Raw genomic sequence first — 16,967 nt, forward strand, 5'->3', positions numbered from 1 at the left:
ATGAGTCACATACATATATATATATATATATATATATATATATATATATATATGTATATATATATGTATATATATGTATATACATATATATATCAAACTATGCATTTTAATAATGTTTACACTGAACGGATTAAATTGCTGTGCATTTTAGGAGTGCTAAATTTTAAATTAATTTCTACGATTGAGAAATTGCCTCCAGACAGCTCTCAACAAGGCAACTGCTGAGCTGGCAGCCAACAGTTAACAATGCTAACAGTGCCAGCAATGTTTACCTATGGTCTGAATATAAGAAGAAAAATGACCAAGATCTTAAAAATGTGGCTAAAACCTGAATATGGTACAACGCAACAAAACATAGCAAACATCTAGTCGTCATTTGAATGTGGGAGAAGTTCTACATTATACCTTTTTAAACATTGTGTATTGAAATGTTTACTCATGTTCATAGACAACATATTCTGACTTCAAGTTACCCCGTTTGCTGCCTTTTTCTCCTGCTTTGGTCTTCTCTCCGCATGAATCACTCGCTTGCAGAAAATGGAGACTGCAGCTCCTCTGGTTGAGTCACGCATGCTGCCGTGGGCGTTCATTCTGTTAGCTTCGTGGCTGTTTGCCAGTAGAACCGGCCATTGCCGGGACCATGCATGCGTATATGTTTGTGTGTTTTGAATAGAGCGGCGTTGTAGAAACACGTGTGAGGGGAGGACTTCAGCGTCTCTGGGTATCAGTGAGTGTAAATGTACAAATCAAAGTGATTCCAGTGTCAGGTTAGATGTTTGAAATATTTAGTATGAATCAACAGTTTAAACCTCTGATTCGGACACAGAGTAGAGTGATTGTGTATCTAATCTACAGAATATTGAACACTAACCTTGGAAACACAATACTTGTCATTGACTTTTATATTACTCTTATTATTGGTCATCTGCTTTGTTTTTTGATTTGGGTTGATGATGCTTGTGCCCACCTTTTAAAGCTCCCACAATCTAGATCCTTGAGGCACAAGGTTACGGAGGGATCTCAACAACTAATGTGATTTCATGTTCATTCATCTCCTTTTTCTCCCTGATTGCTGGAAAGGAACAAGAAACAAGACGTATGCTGTGTTCACACTGAACGCAAAGTGAATTACAGCCCCGCCTGTACTCGCTCAAGTTTAACCGTTGGGTCGTTTGTGTTGATTTGTGTCACCGATGCTATAGGCGCCGGAGGAACGGAGGCTTTCCTCCTTGTAGATACATCATTTCCTCAGCCAGGGCTCAACCAGCAGTTGCTGCTTTGTCCTAGATAGTCCTAGAGACGCAGGGAATCTAAACGCCGCCGTATCTAGGTTCAGCGTGTTTAGCGTGTTAGCATGCTAACATTTGTATCATTTGCATCACTCAACACAATCTGTGTCTGAGCTGTTTTTTTGGTGAAATTATTATTGGAAAAATTACATTTTGGACCTGATGGTGAAAATTCAGTGGGATTCGTCCTCTGGGGATCATGATTGTCTTTGGATGATTGAGTCAGGATCACATTGGTCGACCAACAAACAACAACAGCCGCTAGCATGGACAAAAACAAACTCTACAGACCAAGGAGCTGTTTCAGTGTTTATGCATGACATAACGAATCAAATTATTGAATGCAAACATTTTAAATAACCACTAAAACCCAAAGAGCAAATTAATCTTGTGTTTTGGCATTTGAAAGGAAACAGCTCTCCATGAATCATCAGATACGTAATAAACTCAGACTGTGAGGGAAGATTAAGAATATTTCTCTTTGTACTTGGTATCTTTCTCCTCGCTGTTTGGCAGACCCGTCTGCCCGGGAAAGGGGGCGATCTTCAGGAAGAAATCGGGGTTACTGCGAACCCGCAGGGCCACCAGGACCGGCGTGGCCGCGTACAGCAAGTTAGCGGCCAGCACGCACCAGAAGACCTCTTTCGGGATCCGAAACGGAGCCGCGGTCCGAGGGTGGAGGGACGCCCCGATGTGGGTCCACTGGCACTGGAGGGGAGACAGACAGCAAGTAAGACTGCATTGTACAAATACTGCATAATGTCCCTATCCGCGCTGCTACCTCCACTGTTTTGTTCTGGATGCACACTGCAGGCCATTTGAAACCTCAATGTTTCTTTCCAGAGGAATAACTTAAAGGGAATGGGTTACCTTTTTAGTCTCTCTCCCAGTCTAGCGTTAAAATATGCAGAAAAGGATCATAAAAGTGAAGATAAGCTTCTGCACAGGAGACTTGCAGACTTAAGGAGCTGACTGTTTGGGAAACACATTTTCTGCAACTTCTAAACTGTAAAACAGGGATTTAATCGAGTGTTTATTCGTAGCTTCGATCTTTCCGTGGGTTGGTGTGGGAGAAAGCGCCTGCAGCTTGTTTGTCACAGAAATATGCTTCAAAGGATAAATGTGGTCCAGCTGATTTATTAGCAGGACGAGAGCTCACTACAAGGAGTTTAATTGCAGTGACGTGCGTCGGTCCTCCTCTGTAAAGCTCTCTTTGATTTGACTCTAATCAATCCGATTATTATCCCGATGATTCAATGCAAACGCAACAGACCGTCAACGCGGGCCCACTTTGGCATGCGACGCCTTCATCCCAGTACGTATTCAGAGCCACTTTCCCAATATCGACTGCTTGTCTTGTGGTGTTACCTGGATCACGGCTCCTGCTAAGAACACAGACCAGTCTGACATCCACACGCAGCCGGGCTTCAGGAGGCCGTAAACAAACGCACCCAGCAGAGGGAGTCCGTAGAAGAACAAGTGCAGCATCTGTAGAGAAGATAACAACAAGTGATAACCTGTGAGATTATGTTGAATGACTATTATCTGTTGTTGCGACATACACAAATTCCTAGTTATATTCAAGTGTTTGTGTATGTATGTCATAGTATATCAAGGCGATTAAGGATTCTGGATCCAGTGAAAAGTGCCTCAGCTAAAAGGACTTTTTATTCATTAATTACAGCATCTCCTCTTTCTCTTTTTTACTAGTTCCATCCGTTCTTACTGAATACAGACGAGTGCTGCTTTCAATGTGGAGAACCCACTCACACCCTCCACAATAAAAGTTGCACTACCATTGTGGTAAAAATAATTGAAATGTGCTGCAAATGCAAAGTAAATGTTAATCACCATTTGCAATGAAATGTAGGTTATAAATGTACCCTGCTTTTTTACCTTCTGGAAGGTTAAATTGTTCAAGTTTTAACATGTTCCTGGTCCAACTACATCTGCATCATTTTTATCCACTTAATCTAATCTTGCATGGAGTGTAGCGTTTCATTCTGAGGCGTGACCAGTAACTGCAGCCGCAAGATCAATGTAAAGAAGGAAAATGAGCCCTCATAAAATGGGAATGCTCAAATAAAGTCTCAGTTGCTCTAAATGATTATTAAGTGCAACACACATTTGCACTGTCACCACAGATTACTCCTCCCCACACACACACGCACACACACACAATGGTCATTACAGAGACCGTCCTGACCTTCAACTTAAAATATTTGGCGCATGAAAGCCGGCTTCCCACTTTATAAGAAGAAAAAAAATGAAATTATCCCACTGAGCGGTTTCTTTTCATTCTCGCTCTGAGGTCTAGATGAATTCCAATGAGTTCAGCCCAAGGCCTGAAAGCCAATCATATATGCCCTTCAGTCTTTTTGTTCAAATGTCTTTTCAGTGCTGCCGCGATAATCTGTCACATACCGTTCATCATCATCAATGAGATCGGTCGGTGCAGAAACAGTGCAGCTCTGTGTAAAAAAAATAAATAAAACACAACTTAATTTCATTTCTTCACCGCCCCAACACACACACACACACACACACACAAACACCCGTCAGCCGATGCTCGACACACAAACACAGATTAGCGAAAGGCCGCTAGCCGAGGCGGCATGCTTGCACATGCTGCAGGCGCCCTCCTCCATTCCAGTGAGATGCTGATGGGGGGGCTTTGGGAGAGGGATTAGCTTATCAAGTTCTCAGCATGCGGTTCGTCCGTCTGATCAATGACTCACAATTGCAAGTGAACTGCAGCCCCCGACAAGGTCTTTGGATAACCTATTGACGGAGCCGTGTACGCCGAACAAAACGCAACAAAAACCTGCGGCCGTGTCGGGTCAGGGGGAGGAAATGAAAGGAAAACTCAGCCCACCACCCTCCGTGGTAAAAATCTGCTATCCATCACAACACAAATGAAAGGGCGAGACAAAGATGCGCTGGCCTCTCAGCCCTCACTCATTGTCGCTGTAATGATGAAAAACGGCTTGGTAATCAGAGTTGGAGGAGATGAGGGCAAGCCTCCAGCACACTCTGAGTGATATCCATGAAAGCAGAGGTCCATTATGTGCCTGGTTATTTAAAACAGGCTTTCAGAGCATTCAGGTGCAGCAACACACAGAAAAAACCCTCACCATCACTCTGGGGTAGCCCACAGGATCCTTGAGGTAGGGTTCATAGTGCCTCAGGTAGGTGGAGCAGGCTTCTAGTGGAGAGTCCAGAGCCACCTACGGGGGGGGGGGGTGAAAGTGCAGGAGTTACCAGAGATTTGAACCCTATATAATGATTTTCAGTATTATTTTTGGTAATTACAATGACACTGAACATTCTGGTCAAAATGAATATTTTGACATTTTGGGAAGCACGCTTATCTGCTTTCCTTCTGCAAGTTAGATTAAAAGATTGAACTCTGGTGTCTGTACAGCCAATGTTAAAGCCAGCCGCTAAAAGACTGGAAACAGCCAGACTGGCTCTGTGCAAAGACAACAAAATCCACTTACCACCACATCTAAGGCTCACTAATTAAACTACAACTTTTTTTACACTTTTTTTAAACAGATTAAGGAAACAAGATACAGCATGTTAATTGGTGTGTGTTGGAATAGAGCTTCTCTTTCTCCTTTTTCCAGGCTGAGCTAAGACGACTGGCTGTTTTATTCTTCTCTTCCAACTCTTGGCAAGGAAGTATCCCCTTTCATTTAATAATATTTCTTGCATATTAATGATGTTGAAAAGACAATTCATATATCATTGGCCTTGGCCTTGAAACATAACATGACAATGTCGGGGAGGAATTGTGTTTTTTGGCATTGATGTCCAAATGTACTCAAGGGTAAACAGATTCAAAGTTGGTGGTCAAAGGTCAATGTCACTGTGACCTCACATCCATCTCAGCCTTGTGAACATGATTTCTCAGGAACGCCATGAGGGGATTTCTCCACGTTTGGCACATGGTTTTGGTCATAACTCAAGAATCCATTTACTAATGACAACTAACACAAATGACTAATGGCATAAACAATGATATGATTGACATTTTGAAGAGGCATGGATGGGATGTACACTTACCAAGCCTCTGAGAAGAGTAAAGGCCATGGCAGCTAACAAGAGCACAACCAGGATCAGATCCAAGGGACGCCAGATCAGCTTCATGCTCTGAGCGTGCTGGGCCTGTTGTGACAAGCCAACATAGAATATAGAGCCGGTTAGTCAAGGTCATGGTTTCATAGTCTCACTGAACAAATGTATCTCCACAGGTAGTAAACCTGTATTTAGCAACAGAACAATATTAGCCTTCATTTTGGTGTGTCCACCTGATAAGTGCAATTTCACCTTTTAGCTCTGTTTTTGGTCACCATACACTTTGGGTAATTTCTGGCTCTAGCTGCTTAATGCTCCGCTGTGTTCACTAGCGGGTCACTAACTTTGCTGGTCTGTTGTTTGGTACTGGGTGAGGGAACATGAAATTGATTCATCAGACCTGAAAAGCAGCTGAAAACAACGCTGATGAGAATAAAGTTGTTGGCCAGAAAACCAAAACAAGGAGCTGAAAGCCTCTAAAAGGTAAGTTGAGGTTAAGTTAAAACCAATGCTAGACATAATCAACCATTCAAGGTGATGTTGTGCTTGAGAGTAAGCTGCTGTGTATTATTAACCTTACAACTGACTACAACTGACAATTTCTGGATAATGTGATAGTTAAAGGATGTGGTGAACACATGGGAATTTGGTGAAATGTTGCAGCTCCACGGGCTAACGAACTCCAATGATCTTCCAGATTCAGGTGAGTACACCACAGTATCTTATTGCACTCATTACAATGCTGAAAATGACAAAACTCATAAATGTAAATGATTTAATTGGCTGCCCTTTGGTCTGGATCATATTTAACTGGACTGCGGCGTTTCCCCAGTTAAATACGTTGAGCAGACACGACCGCTCCAAACCTCTCCACCGTGAAACCAAGGTCTAACCATTAATGTGTTCGACTCACGTTGTATCCACCGATTAGTGGTCGGTCCTTGGGCCTTGTGAAGAGAGTGATGGCCCCCCATATGGGCAACAAAAGGAAGACAAAGTTAAGCCAGAAAGCTGGACGGTTCTCCGACCCATATTTACCTGCCACAAAAAGCAAAAGAAAGATTATTCATTATTTTGTTTTTATGCTCATGCTCACCCATACAAACATGCTGAATGTAAAAAAAAAAACATGTCAACGCAAATCTGTAATGAAGCTTCCAGATGACACATCTACAGGGCACTGCAGGCAAACAACGGAGGATAACACTCTGCCTGTACATGAGTTTGATCTTGTGACACTCGCGTATGCGGTTTGAAATGCCAACAACAGATGCTTTAAGTCCGTATCCTGCTTTGTTCGGCGAGGTTGTGATCGCAGGCGGGCCGTGCAGCGAGTGTGTAATCCGTTGGCAGGCTGAACTGTGACACTGATGGTACACGGCAGTGCAGATGTTCATTTGATTAGCGCCTGTCATGATGGGACTGGTAGAGAGGGGGAGGAAGATGAGGCTCACCTGCCACGATACCGGCAATGAACACGCTCATGTTGGCACACAAAGAGCCGGCCCAGAACAAGCCCAGGGTACGGTAGGCTTTCCTGGGAGAGGGACCAAGAAACAAGGGTGGTTAGTCTATTGTAGAGACAGCAGGTAACCATAGATTTTTCTGCTTGTCCCCATAGGAGAACCCTCTTTGGCTCCTGGAAGAGCCTTTTATAAAGGTTCCGACTGAAACCCTTTCAGGGGGTTCTACCCAGACACCAACATAAAGGGATGTCGCTAGAACCATTCGTCAAAGTTTCCACCCAAACCCTCTACGAAAACTGTTTTTAGTGTTATGGGTCCAACCAGAACCTTCGCTGGAGGCTCTATCCAGAACATTTCTACATAAGGGTACTAAGAACACTTCTTTACTCCAAGGGTTTAGTTGTTCTTAGTTCTTAATGGAACCCTTCTTACAAAATAAATCCTTATTTCTAAGCATGTTTAAACTTCCTACTCTTATGTCATACATGTTTTATGTAAAACAAAACCCAGCACAATTCCTCCCAAATAAGCTTGTTTAAAAGAGGTTTTCATTTCAATGACAGCACCGGACCCGAAGGCAGCGCTCACTCTGAACTCTTGAACCCACAGACTGCACTTTATGACTCGCTCATTCAAGAGGACCGCTGTTTTTACTGAAAACGTTGTTTGATTCAGGCCTTTGGGTGGATTTTATGTGATGAATGCAACTTGTGAATCTCTACCTCTAAGTACATCCAATATATGACACATAAAAAGTTCCGAAGAAGCCTATCATAGTGGTGAGATTTACTGCATTACTGCGACGTTCAGACACACAGCTTCAACAAAAGTCGCTAAGTGGTCGTGGTCACCGTGAGGTCCCCCAATGGTTTGTGGACTGCCATTTTGTCCGACCTCGAGTGGCATTTTGTCCATCGACATCTTGGCTTGAAAACAGACTGTGGAAGCTTTAAGAAGGAAACGTGGACATCTCACACTGTGACTGAACAATGCAATGACATTTCACAAGGTAGCCCCACCCTAAAGCCCGTTTTATCGCCTATCTAAATGGGACCATAATTTACCAAATGAATATCATGCTGTATTGAAGGAGACTTAAATGTAGCAATTGAATATAAATGCAAGCGAAATTTCCATTTGCACAGCCATTACTGTTACTCGTATGGGGACAAAATGGATAAACCTGTGTGGATCTAGTTAGCACCTTTTTCTAAGAGTATACAGTAGATCTTTGTTTATCCATTTACAGGTATTTTGTGATGGAGAGCCAGACGAATGAGTCTGATGTGACGTGAACTGTATTGACCATCAACCCACCTGTCTGTTATCCTGCTGATCATCACCAGGTACATGATAAAGTGTGCTATTCCGTCCCAGTAACACATCATGATAGCATAGGCTGTTCCCAGATAGGGCTCTCCCTAAAACACAGACGTTATGGCTGTTTGAATCCAAATGTTGTTGTATCATTAACGTGAGCATTTTAGACGTGAGAATAACAAGACTTACCATCTTTTGGTAGAATTCCATGAAGCCGGAGATAATTCCATCATATTCCAAGGCACTTGTCAGGTCGATGACACAAGTGAAGGAAAATACAACGAAAACTGCAAAGACAAGAAACAATACATAAGTAAAAACATTTTTAAAAGTCAGTTTGTTTTGTTGTGTTTGTAAGGGAAGGTGGAGGAAACCGGCACTGTACAATATCAGCTTCACAGCCCAACAAAAACTTTCAGGACTCAGCAAACCTTGAAATGTTAAAGTTGAGCTGAAACAGCATTTCAAGATTATAAACGGAAGGGAGGCGGAATATAACGTTGGGAGGAATTTGATTTGATCGCTCAAAAGATTAGCTCACGACCTTCTCTAGGTCTGTGCAGAGCCGTAGTTGTGTAGTAAGCAGGATAAAACATGGATTTTGATATAAAAATGTGAAAGAATATATTCTGGGGGTTTTCTGGGGCATATAGTTGACCAATGGGGATGTGATCTAAAAGGGTTAAAAAGACATTTTTCAGCTCAACTTTTTTTTCTTTTGCTAAATGACAGCAGTCACAACTGCAGCTACATGTGCAAAAGTCTAACACAGTCTGCATCACCAACACTCACCTGAGTAAACAGTTCACATCAGTAGCTTGTGTCTGGTGGGTTTTTATATATATTTAAAAAAAATATTAAAACCTTTTCTTCTCCGAATTATAAATACATTGTTGGTATGAATGTATTAGTTTACTGCTTTCTGTTGAAGTAAGCTTTAACGTTGCAGTTGTTACAGAAAATGAGCCAAGCAAAGTTGAAAGCTGAAAAAATGACCAAAATGACGTGGACGTAGCATGAAGTTGTTGGACTCGTTGAGTCTCTGTGCTTTGTAACGTTCCAGCTGAAGCTGCCTCAGTGAGAGGAGGTTAGCTGAGGAGCTACAGTTTGGTCCACATCAACCTCTGCTGTGCAGACTGTGTTCAAACTGTAAGCAGCTTTTTCCCATTTGAACAAAAGTCATTCAGGAACCTTTGTGATTTTGAAACGTTCATTTAATCGGCTTTGTCTAAACACAGTAAAGTACACATACGCTAGTTGAGCAAAGAATGCCAAGACTGGAATGGCAGAGAACCTGTTGTCTCCGAAACTTCTCTCTGCATTTTAATTCACTGTTGTTGAGCTCAAGATATTTACCTTCAACATGGCTGCTCAGGGATTTATGGAAAAGTGAAAAGTGTGGTGAGAAAATTAAGTATTGAGCAGTTAGGGGGACTTGTGTCGAGTCGTGGTGAACAGAATTTTAAGTGTGGAGCTGCACAAACACATCAGTGGAATATGTGTTTTTTTAGAATAGAACTAAATGAAAGAAAACGTCCTGACCATGCTGGTACAATGGCTGTTATAGACTGGTTTATCAGTGTGAGTTAACATTTTCACTTTATACCCACAGACCCTTTTTTTTTTCCAGAAAGTCATTATAAAGGGAATGACTGTGTGTTGTGGCACAGGCGTCTCTCTGCAGATATCACAGCTTAAACCGCTGTATCACATACTATCTGTCCTTCACACACTCTTTGCACACACACATACACACTCGCACATATTGTGTCTCTCCCGTGTAGCACCAGTGTCTCTGTAATCCTCAGGACAACCAGGTTTATCTCTGAAATCTAACAGGTGAGATAGCAGGGGGATTATAGCTCTCTATCATTGAGAAGACCCTGCCAAAGCCTCATTGTTGTGGTTCTGCTGTACAAAACAAGCTTCACTCACTGACTATATATATATATATATATATATATATATATATATACACTCAACAAAAATATAAACGCAACACTTTTGAGATGGACTTAAAGATCTAAAATTCATTCCAGATACACAATATTACCATTTCTCTCAAACATTGTTCACAAATCAGTCTAAATGTGTGATAGTGAGCACTTCTGCTTTGCTGAGATAATCCATCCCACCTCACAGGTGTGCCACATCAAGATGCTGATTTGACATCATGATTAGTGCACAGGTGTGCCTTAGACTGTCCACAATAAAAGGCCACCCTGAAATGTGCATTTTTTTTGCTTTATTGGGGGTCTGGGGACTCAGAACCAGTCAGTATCTGGTGTGACCACCATTTGCCTCATGCAGTGCAACACATCTTCTTCGCATAGAGTTTATCAGATTGTCAATTGTGGCCTGTGGAATGTTGGTCCACTCCTCTTCAATGGCTGTGCGAAGTTGCTGGATATTAGTGGGAACTGGTACACGCTGTCGTATACGCCGGTCAAGCACATCCCAAACATGCTCAATGGGTGACATGTCCGGTGAGTATGCTGGCATGCAAGAACTGGGACATTTTCAGCTTCCAAGAATTGTGTACAGATCCTTGCAACATGGGGCAGTGCATTATCTTGCTGAAACATGAGGTGATGTTCATGGATGTATGGCACAACAATGGGCCTCAGGATCTCATCACGGTATCTCTGTGCATTCAAAATGCCATCAATAAAATGCACCTGTGTTCTTCGTCCATAACAGATGCCTGCCCATACCATAACCCCACCACCACCATGGGCCATCGATCCACAACATTGACATCAGCAAAGCGCTCACCCACACGACGCCACACACGCTGTCTGCCATCTGCCCTGAACAATGTAAACCGAGATTCATCCGTGAAGAGAACACCTCTCCAACGTGCCAGACGCCATCGAATGTGAGCATTTGCCCACTCAAGTCTGTTACGGCGACGAGCTGGAGTCAGGTCAAGACCCCGATGAGGACGACGAGCATGCAGTTGAGCTTCCCTGAGACGGTTTCTGACAGTTTGTGCAGAAATTGTTTGGTTATGCAAACCAATTGTTTCAGCAGCTGTCTGAGTGGCTGGTCTCAGACGATCTTGGAGGTGAACCTGCTGGATGTGGAGGTCCTGGGCTGGTGTGGTTACACGTGGTCTGCGGTTGTGAGGCCGGTTGGATGTACTGCCATATTCTCTGAAACGCCTTTGGAGACGGCTTATGGTGGAGAAATGAACATTCAATGCACGAGCAACAGATCGGGTTGACATTCCTGCTGTCAGCATGCCAATTGCATGCTCCCTCAATGCTTGTGGCATCTGTGGCATTTTGCTGTGAGACAAAACTGCACATTTCAGAGTGGCCTTTTATTGTGGGCAGTATAAGGTACACCTGTGCACTAATCATGATGTCAGATCAGCATCTTGATGTGGCACACCTGTGAGGTGGGATGGATTATCTCAGCAAAGCAGAAGTGCTCACTATCACACATTTAGACAGATTTGTGAACAATGTTTGAGAGAAATGGTAATATTGTGTATCTGGAATGAATTTTAGATCGTTAAGTCCATCTCATGAAAAATGGGAGCAAAAACAAAAGTGTTGCATTTATATTTTTGTTGAGTGTATATATCCACCCCAACTTGTTTCTTTCCCACTGGCATAGCCCCTGGCATCAGCTGCAGGGGTGTGTTTGCATGGGGAAACCTTGGCTGGAAATGAAGAACACATTTGACCCCTTTTTTTATACACATAGAAGGGAACAATATGCCACGAATCACTGTAGAATACCTTCATTAAAATGTGTGAAAGGTGCGCGAGCTGTCTGGTACCGGCACCCGATCAAACTGAATAGAAAAAAGTCCTCGACAATCAGAGTGTGTCTCTAGTGTCGTATCAAATGGTTTTATACAGGAGCAATAGTGTGGCGTCTTCAAGGTCAATCAAGGACTGATAGTCTCAAAAGAACTAGCTGAAAGGTTAAGTGAGTACCGGTCTTGTGAAGGTCCACAGCTTGCAGGGAGTTTGGGTGAGTCATGCCTCACAATGGTGTGGCTTAGCTTTTTTGAGCCTGATCAGTCTAAGCAGCTTTCAGCATGTCAGGTGAAAATATGTGCCATTTATCTTACATACAATTCAACCTTTGTAAAAACGTATTTTGAAATATTGTGTGTGTGTGTGTGTGTGTGTGTGTGTGTGTGTGTGTGTGTGTGTGTGTGTGTGTGTGTGTGTGTGTGTGTGTGTGTGTGTGTGTGTGTGTGTGTGTGTGCGTGTGTGCGTGTGTGTGTTTTTGTGTTAAATACCAAAGAATAAGGCGTCTTTAGGAGGGTTGCCGCGAGTGATGAGGAAGTAGAACAGAAACACGACCACCAACACAGCAACGCCGATTCCCAGGATCACATAAGGCCTGTGGAAGAACAAGAATACGACTGTTATCGTTAAAAAAAAATCTCCCTGCTGACACCAATCTCCCTCTGACTCTCTGCTTCATTCCATTCACTAATTAGTTTCTCCCATGGACAATGTGCCAGTCTCTGTAATGCTAAATTAGTAAATGATGATGAATGGGAAGGGAGACAAAATGGTAATCTACAACAATCCAGATTTAGCAGAAAGAGTTCAGAAGTATGAAACCTGTGTGGTAGATGCACTGCGCCCAGCAGTCGATATGATGCCAGTCATCATGTTTTCTCTACTGGAAGAACTTCCTACAGAGCACGTCATTGCATTTTCTCTACTGGGAGAACTTCCTAGAGGGCACTTCTTGTTTCCTCCACTAGAAGGGCGTCCTAGAGGGAATTTCATATTCTATCTACCATAGATGTATCCAAGTGTAACATTGACTTTCTGCGTCTCAGGTTGCTTTTAATCCAATCTTTTAAAACCATTGAGTTTGAAGATCCTGACATTTGGCAAGAAAATTCTGATTCTGTGTTGTTGGTATTTATGATTAAACTCTTCTGTCTTTGCATTATATGCATTGGATTGCGCGTTTTGTTTTATCCAATTTTTCCAAAGACAAAGTTACATAATTATGATTTTTTATCCATATTGTATATGTCTGGTATAGTTTCCTTTTGTTAAACTCTAGATGTTCAATATTCCACCTCTCCTACTGTAGTGGTGGCCCACACAGTGGCTTAAAAGCACTGCTTTACAGAGGTTTCATCAATCATAGGCAGAGGTGTGGGAAGCAGCAAGGTAAGGCCACGTTAGTTCAGCACTGCCCTCCATGTTTACTGGTCAAAGGTAGCGCTGCCATGCACTGGAAAAGATTAATGTGCTCAAGGTATCTGCTGGTAAACAACATTACATACAGAAAAAAACTTGCTCTGTGTGCTAACAGACGGAAAACAAATGCTGCGAGAGCAAAGGGAAGCTCCCTCGCTGCCTCTCCAATACAACAGCCGGGAAGATTTATGCACACAATACTGTTTGTTTGCAGAGTGGAAGAGCACAAGGCATATTGTATGTCAAGAGCAATTTATCAAAGTCTTCGGGGCAGTCTGTATTGATTGTCAATGTCCACACACTCGGTGGGGAGGGGGGGGGGGGGGGGGGGGGGTAACAGAAAACAGCAGACATTCACACAGGAGGTGTGCAAAGGTCTGATGGATGGAGGTAGCCTATATCTCGCAGGAAAAAGTGTGAAGGAGTGGAATGTGTTTTACCACGAGCGCTGTTTAGTCGGGTTAAAGTGATGCGGCACACAATCATGAACTGTAGACACAACTATAAAGGCAGCATCCAAATAAAAGGGCAAAACGGATAACCACTGAAAAGTATCCCTTTAGAAAAGTAATTATTTTCAACATTACATCTGATTATCACCACAAGTCCTCTTCCCGTTCCCTTCCTCTCTGCTCCCCATTCATTCTCTTGATCCTCCGAGAAATGTCAGGTTTAATCATTTAAAAGGTTTACACAACTCAAGACCCAATTGGCAAATACACACTCTGAAAATTGTGGAATTTGCGGTGCTGGACGTGGTGGAGAATTTATGAGGTATGGTCACAGTCAAACCTTTAGCTGTAAGCTTACAGTGTGCTCTAGTGGTGGTGAAGTATACTGTCTGTAATCCTGGAACTGCATTATGATACATACATACTTACTTACTTTCTGTATATTTCATCTCTTGTGTTTTATTGGATGCACAAATAAGGAATCAACTCAAATCGAACCGCCTACACAGCATTTAACTGAGAGATAAGAAACAAATGGTATGACTTACTCTTGAAACTCAGGAATGGTGTTCATGGCATAAAGAATGCCGAGGGCAGAAAATGAAAACAAAAAGACGAAGGTCTCCATCTCTTGGAAAGCTGTTCCCTCCTGCCAGAATCCACAGCACTGCCAAAAAATATACCAAATATTAAATATTCAAACGATGCCAATACATCAATATATTTATAGGAACTGGAACAAATGAAATAAATATTGAAAGTAGAATCAAATTATATGAGCCTTATGAGATCTGCAATTTTGAACAGAATGGGAAAAGAAGCAGAGAAGGCTCTTACCGTCTGGCTACCCTTTCGGTGGATTAATCAAATTACAGCTGGCCTGAGGCAGACGTGGCCTTTACTGGGAAAATAATGAAGTGGAGACAAAGAAGCTTTTGGGGGGAAAAGTTATGCAATTTGGTTTTGTCAGGGATTTACATAAATCATATTAGCGAATAGGCCTACATTCCACTCTATGCAGCAACAGGCTCTGTCAGGTGATTCCCGTTCTACAGAGCACTTAATATTGTGTTTTATGAAATGTGTGCATTGCATGCTATTGATGATATACTCACAAATGGAGATGTGATTTAATAATGTCAGACCGAAGCACTCTGTTGTGTGAAACACGGAGCCGAATCCCAAATCAAATGCATGTGGAAGGTCATTGAATGTATTGTGGTCGGTGATGTCATGTTAAGTGTTTGTTTAACTTGTTTCTTGTGTTTAATGTTTTGTCTTTGTTGTGATCATAAAATACAAGTATCATCACCATCGTCATAACCAACAAATACCATGATTGATGGATGTGACAGTATATGTTGTGTGTGTGTGGGGGGGAGGGGGGGGGGGGGGTCTCAGCCCATGGAATTATGTTAAATGCTAAATTCTTCAATAACTTTGCTCAAACGATTACGACTCCCTAATCCATTTCACTTCAAACACACTTCAAGTGTTTGCACTCCTTTTCCAGCAGGGTGCACCACATTCAAGCTAAACCTGCAGAACTTCTTAGCAATTGAGTTACAGCTAGTTTTGAGATACAACATCCAAATTTCCTTTTTCATTCAACATATTCTAATTGTAATCTGTGTCTGTGTTTTGGGAATTGGTGCATTTTTCTGCTGTGATAAAGGTGTAACTGCATTGTGCCAGGATGCATTTTTTGTGCTATCATTTTTTGTGCACCACCACCTTGCTGACATGAGACAATCAGACAGGGAAGACAAAGCACAACCCTGCCAGTATCTCTCACACACAGTACCTTACATTTGAACACACACACACACACACACATGCTGTCCTTTGCTTCCCACCATCCTCCTTTGTTGGGAAAAGGGGGGACTGTTATACCAGGAAAGCAGTGGCAGCGCTTGTTTGCTGGAAACAATTGGAGCTCTTCCAGCTCTGTCGTTCAATAACGTGAAGTGGACAGATGGATGCCAAAATAAGACCGGCGGGAGCATCATGGACATATGCAATCTGTTTAACATCTAACAGGAAATACACTTTTAGACAATAACTGTGGCATGGCGGGCATGTTGGCCAGGTGATTTGTTCAAATGAAATCATTATGTATGAAACACGGATGAAGTATATTTGGTTGCAGTTGCACAGAAAATCTTTAGCAAAAAAAACAGGTTTAATGATCTATGTTATTCTCCCAGTTCTAACTTATTTGTATGTCATGTTTGCTCTCTTCTCTATTGCACATTTGTATTACTTTGTCCATATGCTCTTCCATGCAGTTGTGTGATGCTTTCTTTCAAGTTAGTCATTAGCAGATTATTACTGTCATTAGTAGTGGGAGCGATAGTAATCGTCGTAGCAACAGCAGTGGTATTGTGCATGGGCTAAATTTAGGTCCTTAAACTCATGAAGGGAGAAAGTAAATAATTGCAGAACCTTGCAACTCCAAATATGTTTCGTGTTAGAAATTATGTACAAATTCATTCAGGAAAATCAGGGAATTTATTTGTCATAAATTGCTTAGTTCTTGTGCCAATATATGTATTTTACCAAGATTTGTTGTTTTTTACTCCAGGAACTTGAGGAAATGTCTGCGAATAAAGAATACAAAAAAAAAAAAAAAAAAAAACGATGGACTCTCAACTCCAATAGCCGATTGGAAGTTTTGCAGCATCACACTCTATAAAGAAGCACAAGCATATAAATAACAGTTAATGTCTCTTAGGGGACATTTATTTATAGACCTCTTTCCAACAACAATTCGGTTTGGAAAGGCCTGACTCAATTTTCAGATATTATAGAGTTTAAAAACAGAATTTACTTCTTACAAATATGTATATACCTTACCATATGGTGTGACATGCACATAATATACAGTTTGAATTTGCAGGCTGGAGCATTGAGTCTTACAGATATGTAACATCAAGTAGTACATTTAGATTTAATGAACATTCTGGACTGAGTTTATTATTAATACTTATCTATTTACATTAAGGCAAATAACTTAGCTGTAACTTGATAATTCCTCGTTTTTATGTATTCATTTTACGTCACGTCGATGACCTATTTATGGCCTTGCTTTTTTTCTTTTTTTTAGGCTCGCGAGCGGCAGTGCGCGTGACGACAGCGGCGGAAATATTTTTTCGCTATTCAAAATGGCAC

At 42.0% G+C, this 16,967-nt stretch overlaps 1 protein-coding gene across 1 annotated transcript; it reads right to left on the reverse strand.

The window, feature by feature from the left end:
• Positions 1-1,592: 1,592 nt before the first annotated feature.
• Positions 1,593-14,439, reverse strand: tm6sf2b (transmembrane 6 superfamily member 2b). Its single transcript, XM_084011058.1, has 10 exons — positions 14,345-14,439; positions 12,417-12,520; positions 8,345-8,442; positions 8,153-8,256; positions 6,824-6,906; positions 6,283-6,407; positions 5,358-5,459; positions 4,424-4,516; positions 2,658-2,777; positions 1,593-1,997 (listed from the first exon to the last, which is right to left on the reverse strand). Exons 1-10 carry the CDS (start codon positions 14,422-14,424, stop codon positions 1,755-1,757), a joined length of 1,152 nt encoding a protein of 383 aa, XP_083867184.1. The 5' UTR covers positions 14,425-14,439; the 3' UTR covers positions 1,593-1,754.
• Positions 14,440-16,967: the final 2,528 nt, after the last annotated feature.

The sequence above is a fragment of the Eutrigla gurnardus genome (genome assembly GCF_963514095.1).
Source record: "Eutrigla gurnardus genome assembly, chromosome: 6".
In the NCBI taxonomy this organism is placed as follows: Eukaryota; Metazoa; Chordata; class Actinopteri; order Perciformes; family Triglidae; genus Eutrigla; species Eutrigla gurnardus.